Source organism: Branchiostoma floridae, chromosome 9, assembly GCF_000003815.2.
Source record: "Branchiostoma floridae strain S238N-H82 chromosome 9, Bfl_VNyyK, whole genome shotgun sequence".
In the NCBI taxonomy this organism is placed as follows: domain Eukaryota; kingdom Metazoa; phylum Chordata; class Leptocardii; order Amphioxiformes; family Branchiostomatidae; genus Branchiostoma; species Branchiostoma floridae.
The window spans coordinates 22,914,292-22,929,740 of NC_049987.1; the positions used below are offsets into that span (position 1 = coordinate 22,914,292).

The 15,449-nt window shown below is 44.3% G+C and overlaps 1 protein-coding gene across 1 annotated transcript in view; it reads left to right on the plus strand.

Moving 5' to 3' along the window:
- Positions 1–11,537, plus strand: part of LOC118423377 (WD and tetratricopeptide repeats protein 1-like) — a 13,491-nt gene extending 1,954 nt beyond the window's left edge. The window contains exons 2-14 of the mRNA XM_035831492.1: positions 156–239; positions 683–729; positions 1,443–1,554; positions 2,401–2,588; positions 3,281–3,558; positions 4,543–4,767; positions 5,482–5,587; positions 6,201–6,386; positions 6,818–6,907; positions 7,392–7,537; positions 8,823–8,991; positions 10,027–10,219; positions 11,306–11,537. Coding sequence (XP_035687385.1) covers positions 156–239; positions 683–729; positions 1,443–1,554; positions 2,401–2,588; positions 3,281–3,558; positions 4,543–4,767; positions 5,482–5,587; positions 6,201–6,386; positions 6,818–6,907; positions 7,392–7,537; positions 8,823–8,991; positions 10,027–10,219; positions 11,306–11,488 — 2,007 coding nt within the window. The 3' untranslated portion in view covers positions 11,489–11,537. The remainder of the gene's footprint in view (positions 1–155; positions 240–682; positions 730–1,442; positions 1,555–2,400; positions 2,589–3,280; positions 3,559–4,542; positions 4,768–5,481; positions 5,588–6,200; positions 6,387–6,817; positions 6,908–7,391; positions 7,538–8,822; positions 8,992–10,026; positions 10,220–11,305) is intronic.
- Positions 11,538–15,449: the final 3,912 nt, after the last annotated feature.

The following is a 15,449-nucleotide window of genomic DNA, read 5'->3' on the forward strand; positions in this document are numbered from 1 at the left end:
CGTATCAGAAGATTCTCTAACAGAGGCGAGCATTTAGTTGTGTGGCTCAGTTCAGTAAGTTTCATTACATAATTGTTGATATTGCAGAAATTTTAAGCGCCCAATTTAGATAAACATCCAGCACTGTGCTAACTGTTTACCTTGCTGTTCTTCAGGACCGGGCACGTCTCCGCTTTGAGCGCTCGCTGCAGGTGTGTCCACCATGGGTGCAGCGGATGGGGCTGGAGGCAGAGCTGTCGGTAAGGTCGTCTTTGTATGACTCTATATGTGTGTGTTTATGTGTTTGTTTGTGTGTGTGTGTGTGTGTTTGTGCATGTGCGTGAGTGTGTGTGTGTGTGTGTGTGTGTGCATGCATGTGTGTGTGTATGTGTGTGTGTCTGTCTGTCTGTGTGTGTGTTACTAGTATTTTGTTTGCGTGTGTGTTGAGTGTGTGTGTGTTGCATGTATGTGTGTTTATGTGTGTGTGCTGCGTGTGTATGTGTGTTTATGTGTGTTTGTTGCGTGTGTTTTTATGTGTGTGTGTTGCATGTGTGTATGTGTGTTTGTGTGTGTTGCGTGTGTATGTGTGTTTATGTGTGTGTGTATGTTTGTATTGTGTATATATGAGAGTATGCATATCTGTATTACGAAGCGATTTTACTTCTTTTCCTTGAACATGGTGTCTTTTGTTTACTTCCACCAGGGCCACAGCGGCTGCGTCAACTGTCTGGAGTGGAACGAACAGGGAAAGTAAGTGAATAACTGATAATCAGATGATAAAACATGACGTTAGTTCATCTGGTAGCATCCTCACAGTTGATCTGCTGGTAACATTGAAAATTACCTGCACCAAACAAATTTTGCCTGCATTACTCTGAATTTAGAAAGTATGGATCATACTAGAATTGTTGAGGAACCATTGCTATGTTTTTTATACCTGATAGGTGGTAACAGTCAATGCAGCTGATAACAATTCACAAACACCTACATCATTGGACATTTATGTATAAAACCCAGTACATGGACCAGTGCAGGTTAGGTGCAGTAGACACCAGGAATACCTGCACAGCTCCAATTTTACCTGCAATAAACTGCATATGCAGGTGGTATTTTGAGCCCTGCTTACAGTTAGTAACTTGGTTCAATCCTGGGTAGGGCATTTCACTGGGGGCTGCACCTGTCTTTTGGAAGGGACATAAAATGTGGGTTTGAGGTGCTTCAAGCACATTAAAGGAAAAGGGCAATGATCCCTCCCTGTAAAATGTATCCTGCAACAGAAACAGCAAGAAAACTTGCAGACCTATGGACCACACGGGTTTGAACGAACGAACAAATGTAACAGGGTGGGTAAGGTGATACCTGATCAAGAAGTGATGCTTATAGTCTTGTAAAAAACAGATAATCTAGGGGTGTACGTTTCTTCCACATAACTTGTTGAAGCAGATTTTATATTTCTTTTCCAGTTTGCTTGCCAGCGGTTCGGACGACCTGAACGCCATCATCTGGCAGCCTCTGGTTCACAAGCAGCTCTGCCTGCTGCGCACAGGGCACCAGGGGAACATCTTCTCTGTCAAGGTAAAAACTAGACGATAAGATACACTCTTGTTAGCACCAAAGTATGAATCACATATTGCAGGAAACAAAAAGTATTTTCATGTAAAGGTAAAATCCTCTCTTTCACTTTAGAGCTGTAGTTTCACTCATACTAAAGGCTTGGCAAGAAAAGGCACTTAAGCTTTCCCTGCTTTGCACTCGGCACTTTTGAGATAGGATACATGTATGTGACTATGGGGGCTGAACACAACACTGCTAGTGGACTACCCTCTACTGTAGTGCCTGTGTGGCCCAAGGGAGAATGACATGGAGATAGGCACTGCCTTATATACCAAAAGGAAGGAATCAAACTTTCTTAAACAGAAATAGGAGAAATCTATGAGTGAAACTACAGCTCTATGGTGAAAGCCTTAGGGATGATTTTGCCTGAGTGTACTGATATTTAGTATCTGGTTAGGTGTTGATGATGCAGCTTGTTACAGTACTGCAGTGGAACTTCCTGTTTTGACATCTTGTTGGAATTCTGTTCCTGTTTGCTCCCAGTTTCTCCCGAGTTCTGGAGACAGAATTGCTGCCATGGCCACAGCAAACTGTGAGGTCCACGCCCACGACATCTCTCAATTAGGTCACGGCGTCGATTTATTGCCAGGTCTCGGGTTGATTTTAAGTGTGAGGTTAAAAAAAATCCAGAGGCCCAGCCGTGCCCCAAAATAGCCCAGTAGTCACAGGGTGTCCCATGGGGCCACATAGGGTTTAAAAAAACAACCCTTAAACTATCCAGAAGGGCCTCTTTTTCCAATGGGACCATACTATAGTAAATACTAAACTGTTGGTTTGACTCATCAATCTGTTCCACTTTGCTCCCAGTTCCTCCCGAGTTCCGGGGACAGAATTGTTGCCACGGCAGCGGCGGACTGTAAGGTTCACGTCCACGACATCAATACGAAGGAAGTCACGCAGGTTTTCACGTGCCACACAGGCAGGGTGAAGAGGCTTGCCACCGCGCCCAACGTGCCTTACATGTTCTGGAGCGCCTCAGAAGATGGGACTATCAGGTAGGGTGGTTAATGTTAAGAGTGTAACTCCGGCCACTGCTCAGTATGCATGTGCAGAGTGAGTCCTTAGTGACGCGGGACACTTATGCAAGGTCAGTCTGGGTAGGGACCCAAACTGAATACATGCTGTATGTGTTAGGAGTACACGTGTGTACATGTATGTTTGATTCTTTCTGTGTGAGGAGGGATACAGCCCAGTAAACAGTAGTAAACAGTAAAAACAATTGATGAAACATTGAAAAAAATGTAATAAAACCACAAGAAAATTAAAGCAAAGTGGCCACCTCGCCCAGCGTGCCTTACATGTTCTGCAGCGCCTCTAAAGATGGGAATATCAGGTAGGGTGGTAAACTTGTGTGATTAAACATGCCTTACATCTAATCAAGCTCAACTGGTAGCATCCTCACAGTTGACCAGCATGAAGGTTTATTTAATACTATATGTTTGTTAATGATACACTAGCAATAAATATCTACCCTTTTCTTCAACAGTGTGTTGTGTAGAGCGTTTGTTGCACTGTTCTTGTTACCTTTGGGAAAATGGCAGGTTGCCCATTGTGTTTCCAGATATTTGTATTCAGCAGCCTCTAAGTGTGTGTGGGTTTTAATGACATTTGGTATGTGGGTAGGTGTTGGGAAGTTGAAAGTCAAGGTCGTGACATTGGCATGACCTTGTGTGACCTTGTGTTCCAGGCAGTTTGACCTGCGGATGTCAGCGCGAGACGCCATGATCCTGGTGGACCTGACCCAGTACTGCGGTACCAGCGTCGAGGTCAAGTGCATCTCCATCAACCCCCGGCGCCCGGAGATCATGGCCGCGGGCGCAAACGACCCCTACATCCGGATGTACGACACGCGGGCGGTGTCCGCGCACCGGGCGAAGCACTCCGAGCGGAGAAGGGGAGGGTTTCACGGCTCGTCGGAGGCGGACTTGAACCTCCCAGCAGGCTGTGCACAGTACTATGTAGCAGGTGCGTGTACAGGACCCTGTGGGTATCACTGGCAGTAGCTGGTCCTTACTCTACAGTCCAATTTACTGTAAGTTATGAAATTGATTTTTTTGTTGACCGGACAAAAAAACAGACCTGAAAAAAATCAGTGGAGCTTGCTGCTCCATGTGAAAATAACAAGAAGGAAGTAGATTTTACTACTGTAACAGTTTCTACTGTCAAATTTACAGAGACAGTTAGTTTCCTTGGCCTTTCAGTTCTTACTGTGAGACTCCTAACCTCTTGTTTTCTGCCTATTGGCATCTCTTCATGAAACAGAGCGACACCCATCACTCTTCCATTACTAGTAGACTTCAGCATTTTTTGTTATCCCTAAATAAGATTGATGGATGTACCTCAAAACGTCAGGAAGTAAATCTCCGATTTTTATCCAGTTGTTGAGATTGAATTGCCATTTTAAATATTGTTTACCTGCATGTCTAATCTTCATATTGAATTGCCCTTAAATACATCTCCGTTGTTCCCCAGGCCATCTCCCCATGAAACAGAGCGACTACCAGAGAAGGTTCCGGACTGTGTTGTTACTAATGTGTAACTGTTGCCATCTACATATAAGCTTTAAGATTGCAAGTAACCATCTATGGTCCACAGCATCTAACCTGCTCTAACATAAAATGTATTTTGTTGTTCCCCAGGCCATCTCCCGATGAAACAGAGTGACTACCAGAGAAGGTTCCGGACTGTGTTGTTACTAATGTGTTGTTGCCATCTACATATAAGCTTTAAGATTGCAAGTAACCATCTATGGTCCACAGCATCTAACCTGCTCTAACATAAAATGTATTTGTTGTTTCCCAGGGCATCTCCCCATGAAACAGAGCGACTACCAGAGAAGGTTCCGGACAGTGTCATTACTAATGTGTTGTTACCATCTAATGTTTAAGTCCATCTACTGTCCTCAGCATCCAACCTGCTCTAACATAAAATGTATTTGTTGTTCCCCAGGCCATCTCCCCATGAAACAGAGCGACTACCAGAGAAGGTTCCGGACGCTCGTCTCCACGTACGTCACGTTCAGCCCCGACGGGAACGAGCTCCTGGTCAACCTGGGAGGGGAGCAGGTCTACCTTTTTGACGTCGTCCGGCCGCGAAAGCCGCACAGGTTCCAGCTAGGTGACTACATGCCTGCGACGACGCTACAGCCTCATGACAATGGAGTTGTCAGTAAAGGTGGGTTTGATACAGGTAAAATAAGGTAAAGGTACTTAGATTTACCTTAGATCCCATAGATTTACCTTTTTGATGTTGTCGGGCTGAAAAGACCACACAGGTTTCAGCCTGGGGACTACATGCCTTCGACGACGCTACAGCCTCATGACAATGGGGTGGTCAGTAAAGGTGGGTTTAAGTATAGGATCATCAGATCTTGGGTTTCTTATATAAAATAAGGTAAAGCCAGGTAAATAAAAGGTACTAGTCTACCTGTTCGACGTCGTTCGGCCGAGAAAGCCGCACAGGTTCCAGCTGGGAGACTACATGCCTGCCACAACGCTACAACCACATGACAATGGGGTGGTCAGTAAAGGTGGGTTTCATATAGATAAAATAAAGTAAAGTTAAATAAAAGGTACTAGTAGTCCCATAGGTCTACTTTTTCGATGTCGTCCGGCTGCGAAAGCCACACAGGTTTCAACTGGGAGACTACATGCCTGCGACTACGCTACAGCCTCATGACAACGGGGTGGTCAGTAAAGGTGGGTTTCACACATGGTGGGAGTGAGGAAAGTTGTGTATCGCACCTTTTATAACAATATATATAAGGGCACAACATCATAGCATGTCAGGAGATTCAAATCCGTGACCTCCCGGTCCTGGGCCAGCTGGTGCACTGTTCACTTTTCACCACTTGTTAAATACACTGTATCATTTCTGCTGTGTTCCCAGCTCACCATGCTGCGGCCCATGCAGCAGCCAGCACCAGTAACGGGGTCACCAACGGCATCGCTGCCAAACTGCACCACACCAATGGCTTCAGCCTGCTGGAGGGCAAGCAGCAACCCAGGTAAGCTCCAGTCTATAACCCACGGTAACACTGACCCACAGTAACACCCACACCAACGGCATCGCTGCCAAACTGCACCACACCAACGGTTTCAGCCTGCTGGAGGGCAAGCAGCAACCGAGGTAAGCAGTAACCCAGGTAACCCATAGTAACACTGACACTTACCCATGGTAACACTGACCCACGGTAACACCCACACCAACGGCATTGCCGCCAAACTTCACCACACCAACGGCTTCGCCCTACTGGAAGGCAAGCAGCAACCCAGGTAAGCAAGCAACCCAGGTAACCCATAGTAGCCCACTGACACTAGTACTGACCCACAGTTACACAGTAACCCACACCAACGGCTTCAGCCTGCTGCAGGGCAAGCAGCAACCCAGGTAACCCATAATAAAACTGACACTGTCCCACGGTAACACTGACACTAACTCACACCAATGGCTTCAGCCTGTTGGAGGGCAAGCTCCAATCCACGATAAAATGATAACCCATAGAAACACAATATTAGCCCATGGTATCACTTGATTACACCAACCCACGGTAACACTGACACTAACCCATGGTAGCTGTCTCTGAAAAATTGATTTTACTTTTCCAGGACGTCCCTGAAGCCAGTGGGAAACCTCCCTCCCAGAGCAGAAGCCCTGAAACTCCGCGCCAACGAGGTGTTCTGTCGTCAGCAGTTTTCCCTGGCCATTGCCCTGTACAACCAGGCTATCCAGCTGGCACCCAACTCTGGGATTCTGTATGGCAACAGGGCAGCTGCCTACATGAAGAGGGGATGGTAGGTTATACCTACATGATGTGCATACATTTGAGCACTGTAGCCTTCATAAGTTTAAATCCTGGCTGTGTCGCTCTAGCTGGGAGTCCAGCCTTTGTTAGCTTTGGTTCCACCCCCAACACACGCTACCTCTTTGCTTACTCGACATAAGACTGGACGTTAAGCCATGGTCTACTGTTCATTATGCTTGTTGAAAGTAATATTCAAATTTCCCTTATAACATGAACCTGTAAATAGTGTACATGAATATCTACCTTCTCTGTAACATCTGGTGGAAAGTACTGTTTTTAGTTCTTCAATGAGCTGAACTGGTTAGAGATCACCTTCACTATCACAAAGGCATCTGTTCAGCACTGTTGTTAACTTGTTTGCGTTTACCATTTATGTTTCCTGTTTGTGTTAAATGTTTGTGTTTACTATTTTGTGTTTAGGGATGGAGACATCTATTCAGCACTGCGAGACTGTCACACGGCTCTGTCCATCGACCCCAACCATATCAAGGCACACTTCCGGCTAGCGAGGTAACGAGCACTGTTCCTGGCATTGTTGAACTCCTCAACAAACTCTTACCTAACGTTACTCTAGTCAGTATTTCAACTCGCACTGTTCTTATATCTTCCTGATGTTTTATAATCTTGCAAAGTTTTATACATGTACATCTATGTCAATTTTAAATTATTCATTAACGGAATCCTTATAATGTTGATGTTTTTAATAAACCAGTCTGCTGCTACTACTGCCTTTTGTGGAAATGGTCAGATGTTTCATATCAACTCAAAGCTAGCATTTAAAAACTGCTCTGACTCCAACAAGATCTCTCCAGTGTCACCAACAAAAGACAACGGATGTTGTCTGAAACGTCTGACCACTGGCGTATCTTATTACCTGGCTGGATGTCTAACCTTCATCAACGTACTACAATGCTACTACTACCACTACTACTACTACTACTACTACTACCTCTGCTACTACAATGTATTACTACAACTACTTCTACCCCTACAGGTGTCTACATGAGCTCCAGTGGACTAAAGAGTCGCTTGACTGCCTGAACCAGTTCCGTGGTCGGTTCCCGGAGCACGCACACAGTCAGGCATGCGATATGCTCGACAAGGACATCAAGGCCTCGCTCTTCTCTAAGTCTGACCATGGTAAGGAGTTACAGGAACAGTAAACATGCTTCCCTACCCCATAACCAATGTATATTCGGTGTCAAACGGCTACCGTAGGAAGAGAGTAACACAGTCAGGCCTGTGATATGCTCGACAAGGACATCAAGGCCTCGCTCTTCTCCAAGTCGGATCATGGTAAGGAGTTGCAGGAACAGTAAACATGCTTCCCTACCCCATAACCAATGTATATTCGGTGTCAAACGGCTACCGTAGGAAGAGAGTAACACAGTCAGGCCTGCGACATGCTCGACAAGGACATCAAGGCCTCCCTCTTCTCTAAGTCTGACCATGGTAAGGAGTTACAGGAACAGCAAACATGCTTCCCTACCACATAACCAATGTATATTCGGTGTCAAACGGCTACCGTAGGAAGAGAGTAGCACAGTCAGGCCTGCGACATGCTTGACAAGGACATCAAGGCCTCGCTCTTCTCCAAGTCTGACCATGGTAAGGAGTTACAGGAACAGCAAACATGCTTCCCTACCACATAACCAATGTATATTCGGTGTCAAACGGCTACCGTAGGAAGAGAGTAGCACAGTCAGGCCTGCAATATGCTCGAGGGCTTGGCAAGGACATCAAGGCCTCGCTCTTCTCTAAATCTGACCATGGTAAGGAGTTACAGGAACAGTAAACATGCTTCCCTACCCCATAACCAATGTATATTTCGGTGTTAACGGCTATCATAGGAAGAGAGTAGCACAGTCAGGCCTGCGACATGCTCGACAATGACATCAAGGCCTCGCTCTTCTCTAAGTCTGACCATGGTAAGGCAGAGGAACTGACCATGATAAGGCATACCTGGGTCATGATATCATGCAATATGGGTGTTAACTTGGGCTTCTACTGTTATCACATGGGCCTATATAGAATCATTCGAACACACTTCAAGTGTGCCAAGTGCAACACTGTTAAAAATTGGAATACTACATCTGGCATTGCAGTTGTTACAATTTTTGCTCAAGGGTATGAAATTTTCTCAACTTGTGGCACATTTTACATTGAAACGTGTATTTCTCTGGTGGGTATGACAATATGTAAATACCAGCTGTCCCGCTGTTGTATTTATACGTACTGACCAAGGCAAGGCAAGGCTCGAATAATGACCATGCTTTGCATGACCTCTAGGAAAGGACCCAACAAACTTACGGAGAAGAGGGATATGCAAGCCATTAGGAGTTAGACAAGAAATTAAAGATTGTTAATTAGTATGGATTTCTAAGACATCCGGCTTTGTAAATCACTATGTTTGCTCTTTATACAGATGAAGATAAAAGTACAAAATCCGACACATCGCCCAACCGGAGGAGACAAGGGGATGCTGTGTCCGAAGCAGAGAAGACGCTACGGGAAAACTCCTTAGACTACGAGACAAGATTCTGTGGGCACTGTAACACTACCACAGACATTAAGGAGGCCAACTTCTTTGGAAAGTAAGTAGTCAGAATGATTTTCACATTGTTGAAAAGCGGCCATATGGTCAAAGAAGAAATTGTGGTGAAAAAAGACTTTAAATTCGACTGAATTGAACTTTCTCATTTTATTTCCTAACAGTGGTCACGAAATTTATATAACTAGAATTCTCAAGCAAGCTGTGACAGAACCAACCTGCAATGAGAATCTGAGAGCCTTTTCCAACAGTGTAGATTAATTTTGCCGGACACACGCACAACTATATCCACACAAAAAATTCAGTTTGCAATTGTACAGCAATCATAATCATGATGTTACACAGTAGTTCACCAGACCCTTAACTGAGTTGTTCTTTTGGCGTCTGAAATTTAATTTTTGCAAGAGCGTCCTTCTTGTGCTAAGCATGACATTGGGCAGCAAGCTTCCTTGCTGAATAAAGAGACTCTTTCTACACAACCATTGGTTTATTCTTACCAACGTTTCGGCGACCGTCTGTCACCTTCTTCAGGGCAATTCTGACCTGATGAAACTCTTCACGGATGTAAGTTTCGTTGCTGTTTCAGTGACAACAGGCATTCAACAAAGGGAGGGTTGCTAGTCCTTCTGTAAAAAAAATTATGCTCACGAACAAAGTCTTCTTAATTTCACAACCTTCTTTTAATTCTTCTGTAGATGTTTTGGCGACTATCTGTCACCTTCATCAGTACAAAAGGAAACATACTAACGACATCGATGCGATATGAACTATACAATCAGTGCAATCCGAACTTAACCTATTGTATCGTGACGTATCACATTCCAAGTAATTACGTCACAATACAATAGGTTAAGTTCGGATTGCACTGCTTGTATAGTTCATATCGCACCAATAACGTTAGTATGTTTCCTTTTGTACCGATGAAGGTGACAGATAGTCGCGGAAACGTTTATGGAAGAATTAAAAGAAGGTTGTGAACTGAAAAAGACTTTGTTTGATTGATCTACCAACCTGATGAAACTATTAAATATAAAATAATGCAAATTGTAATGGTCGGTATTTTTACTCTGTCCTGCAGCAATGGTCAGTACATCGTCGCTGGGTCTGACGACGGATCGTTTTTCATGTGGGAGAAGAAAACGACGAACATCGTCCGCGTTCTGCGGGGCGATGACTCCATCGTCAACTGCCTGCAGCCCCACCCCAGTCACTGTCTCCTAGCAACCAGTGGCATTGACCCGGTGGTCCGACTATGGAGCCCCAGGCCAGAGGTACACACACATGCACATGCAAACACACAGTCACACACTCAGTCTGTGACTGTAATCGACATCACTCACCCACTTAGTAATTGATGCAGTAAAGGTTTCTACACACTATTTCCGTACACAAAATAAACCAATCACTATCCAGCTTTTGCCCTCTTCATGTTGGAATGACCCAAGGGTAGTGGCACGTGAAGGAAGTGTGATATCAGCAACGGGTGTCCGGCAGTTGGTATTAACTGCATTTCAGTTGAGAGATGATTTACTTTTAACTTCCATTTGGGTGACGTGACATAGGCTTCGGGTCATTACAACTTGAGAAGGATCAGAGAACTTAGCGAAAACTTGTTGGTTTGCACTTTACTCTGTGTACAGAACTGCATAAAATCTTCCATGTCTAATTTGTTTGATAATGGAAACTCATCTGTGTTGGTACATGTAGCAATCATAGAACTTTCTTCCAACACAAAGGTATACAACAACCAAATTTTCAACAACCACTGTCGCCTTCTTCAAGATCAATACTGATGACTAGGGCTGGGTACCGGTACAGAACATTCAGGTCCAGGTCCGGTTCAGGTCCAAAGGATCAGGTCCAGGTCCGGACCTGAACCTGGACCTGATGCAGTATGACTCATACCAATGGTCCATTTCACTACAAAGAAATCTGTTTGGTGGAGTATTAGACTTACACTGGTGTTTTAAAATCCTACCTTGGTAGAAATTACTATAAACTCTACTCTACTTCACTCTTGTTATTTTCTTCCACCTGCAAGCGTCAAAACGTGTGAATGCCTTATAAAATAATCTGTTAATTTTCTAATCGGTCCAACATCCGGTTCACCTAATTTTTTCAGGTCCGGTTTTTCTGGACCGGTCCAATAAGAAAAACCGGTTTTGTACCGGTACGCTGTACCGATACCCTGTACCGATACCCAGCCCTACTGATGACCAATCACTTCAGAACATAAATTCCAGAGAGTTACAGACGTGATCTTTTTAACATGTGATCTTGCGTATACATGTCGTAAGCAATTGGTAAAACTTGCTAGGAAATTGTCTAAGTTGTTTGTTTGTTTGTTTATTCTTCAGGACGGGTCAAACGAGGAGCGTCTGGTGGAGGAGATGGAGTCCGCAGCGCTGGCCAATCAGAAGCGGATGAATGCGGACCCCCTGGAGGTCATGCTGCTGAACATGGGGTATCGGATTACGGGCATCTCGGAGGGGTCGGATGACGAGGCGGGGGACGGGCCTGCCCAGTGTCGGCCTAGCTGATCCTGGCACCACACACGCACGCACATGTACATACACGCATGCACGCACACACACATACATGAACATAATGCACTCACACATACACAAATACATGCCACATGCACACATGTACAAACACAGTATTTACAGACATGCACATGCATACACACACACAAACTGCATGCAGGCTTGCACACATACATGCATACTTAGTCATGCACACACACAGACACACACATATATGCATGTACACACAGACACACACACACACACACACACATACATGTATCTGCTCTCACACAAACACACACAAGCTTATGTTCTGCGAAGCATCAGCCTAGCTGATGCTGCTGACATGCACATGTACATGCAGCATAGACATACAGACACACACAGACACACACGCACACGCACACACACACACACACACACACACACACACGCACACAGCTCAGACCTACGAAGTGTTGGCCAAGCCGACGCTGGAAAGGCTGAAGCTGTGAGGACTTCCGTGTCGCTAGTGTTATTTTCTTGGTCCCTTCTATGCCATTTGTAAAACGATACAAACCTGTTGGCATTATTTTTGTAGGACGACGATCATTTTCAGACAAACGTAAGAAGTCTCAAAAGATCCTGGCTCAGAGAAAGCTGGGAAATCGTTTTAGTTTTCCTTTGGTGTAAGATACCTAGAATTACTGGTAATTAATTTATGATGTTAGAATGGGAGAAAAAAAAACAGTACAGATTGTTTTAAAGGTCAGGGGACAAAATTTCAATTTTTTACTCCAGGATCCTAAATCCTATTTATATTAGGTGATGGCAATGCCTAGCCAGCCAATCAGGTTGCATGGCTGCATGACATCATCGACCAGCTAGCCAATCAGGATGCCTGATGTGAGTTTAAACTTTGTCACAGACCTGCCAACCAATCATGACCAATGATGTCACACCCCACCTGCCAATCAGGCCCCAAACATCTCTACCCACCAACCAATCAGGTCCCATGATGTCATGGTCCCACCAACCAATCAGGACTTAAGATGTCATGATCCCTACAGCCAATCAGAACATGATCCCATCAGCCAATCAGGCACTGTGGCTTCACGACTACATGGTAGCATGAAATTTTAACTGCTCCATTTTATTTTAATTTTGTTATAAGTAAAAGAATTAGGATTTCGGGTCCTGAAGTTTAGAAATGCATTTTGTTCCCTCTCCTCTAATAAAACTTAGACCGACCCTATAAGATATAGGGTCATTCAGTATACTGACTTATTTACCTTGTATATGTGATAGAAAGCCAATAAAACAACTTGTCTGAAAACTACCTAATGTCGATATCCTCACGATATTTGTGCTCAGAGTACAAGATTTTTTTTGCCTTTGCCAATAATATTATTCTTAAGGTGCGTCTGTGTTTGTCAGCATAACTTGAGACGTCTTGAAAGAATCTCGATTATATTTGCTTTGTTGGAGAGTGTTGCCAAAGCAAGAAAATATTATATTTTGGGCCCCCTAGCGGCTTTTTATGATGTTGCAATTGAACTTCTGGTTTCGATATGTCATCTTCTCGACCAAGACCTTTAAACCAACCAAAAATGCGACCACAACTTGTCCAGAACATGGCGTAAGTTTGGGCCATCTAGCGGCTTTGTTTGGAACCACGGGGCGTTTTACTAGTAGATAGATTGCAGACTTCGAACGGGATATATCAAGAAGAGTTATTTTTTACCTGTACGTAACTTTGATGGAGACCACCGTAAAAGTATAGTATCAAGTATGCAAATTAACCTTTACATGTGAATTTCAAACAACTTTTCAAGTAACAGTAGAAGCTGTTTAATTGCACACGGTGCCGCACCCCATTTGCCAGCGTATTTCGTGCCATAATCCGGATGATGCAATCATAATGCGAAGTTATCCAGCTGGGCTGCACCGATTTGGGATCCCGTGAAATCAACAGAAGTGTGCAGTTATCCGTTGTGCAATTACTAGTAACTGGCTTCTTCTGTATTCATCCAGAAGATGAATACAAAAGTCCCTACAGCACGTGTGGCCATACGACTCAGGCAGGCTACTACCAACCATTGCCCACATGACGCCGCAGGCATCTACAAAGGCCGAAAACCAGTCCGACGGGTTTCGTGTTGTTATCACCGTGTGCATTCTTTGTAGTATTTAAACCATGTGTATTGCTTAAAAGTCGAGGGTTAAAAAGGGCCAAACCACCAAAATATCACTTTTGGTTGACATTTTACTTCTTACATAGATTTGCGGTTGACAAAGCAATGCTAAAAATACAGGAAAAGGTAAGAAAGAAGATAAAATATAACCCAGAAATGCTGACAGCTGGATTTAAGCTGTAGGCTATATTCGTCCAACAATTTCAGGTGTTAAGTACGTGCCGACCTGTACTGTAGTGTTGGCAATTAAGGTTGGTGGACGGCCTTAAACGATGCTCGCGCATGCGTTTGCCTTCGGTGCAGGGAAGAAGCTTTTATCGTCTGTGTTTCGTGACAAGGCTGAGGAGTGTCTGGACGCGATGCTGGCTCAGGCGCCGCCTAAAACCGCCGGGCTTCCGGAAGTCGGTGGAGAGAAGTTTTCCAACTATGACTTCCCCTTTGAGAACCTTGTCTTGGAAGGGGGAGGGGCCAAGACGATCGCGCACATAGGTGCAATCAAGGTGGGTCTCTTCAACACAGTACAAGGGGTTTAAACAGGCAGAAATCTGGCATTGTATTGTGTTAAGTAGACGAAAGAAAACGGTGGGGAGAATTTCTCCAACTACGACTTCCCCTTCGAGAACCTTGTCCTGGAAGGGGGAGGGGCCAAGACGATCGCTCACATTGTTGCAATCAAGGTGAGTCGACGTCTGTGCAACACATCAGTTTAAGCAAGAAATCTGGCATCGTGTTATGTAATAAGTGGTGTAAGTGATTGATGTTTTCTAGGTTACGGTTGTCCAATATAATTATACCAAGACGATCGCCCACATACATGCTGGTGCTATCAAGATGATTCTGTACAACACAAGTGGTTTAAACGCGAAGAAATTCTGGCATCGTATTGTGTTAGTCGCTAGACTGCACAACTACTTGTTTATTGACCCTAGCTATATCTATTCCACAAAAGCCAACAGATAACAATTGTTTCAGGTAATCACGGCAGAGAAGACAAAAGGGGAGCTTAGCAAAGATAAAAAGAACAAGTGAACTTCCCATTTAAGACAAAACTTTATGGTATTTCGCTGAGTGACTCGACGATGTCCCAAGGTCCCTAAGGTGACCCTTTTAGGCATTTCCGGGTCATTGCTCTTTTCACTAATGTTGTACAACAATACAGGTTATTACATTCGTTCGTCTGCCTTCCATACCCTGGTGGCCTGCTATAATTAGTGCTAATTATATAAAATGTAGAACATGCGAGGTTGCAGGCTGTTAACTTCATTCGTTGTGTTAATCTGATAATTTATAAAAACTGGTGTAGCCGGTATGTGTCTGTTCCCAGTCACAACCACCAATCGAAAAGTATCTGAGACGTAAACAAGATGTGAGAGAGGCACGGGTTTTATTTCTTGAAATAGACAAGATCGTGCCACGACTTAAGAACTAAAAGTCTTTTACTAGTACGCTTATGCAACCCTTAAATAAGATACATTTAATATTGAAGAATAAATCTGTGCCCTGTTACAGATTCTAGACCCAAAATAGTTTTGATTCAAAATTGACATTCCTCGTGATCAGAGCATCTGACTGTTGTGCTATTTCTCGCCGATATACTGGTATGTAGCCGATGTAGGTGACGCTTTTGCGAGAATGCGACAAGAACACAATCCAAAACACGGCTAAGTTTCTATCCCCCCTCGCCCCGATTGAATAGCCTCTACCAGCTCCAATGGGTTCGGTGGTCTAATTGTCGAAATTGGACAAATAGAGTCAATAGTACGCTAGTCAGCCGGCCGAGTAGGACCATTATCCAAACC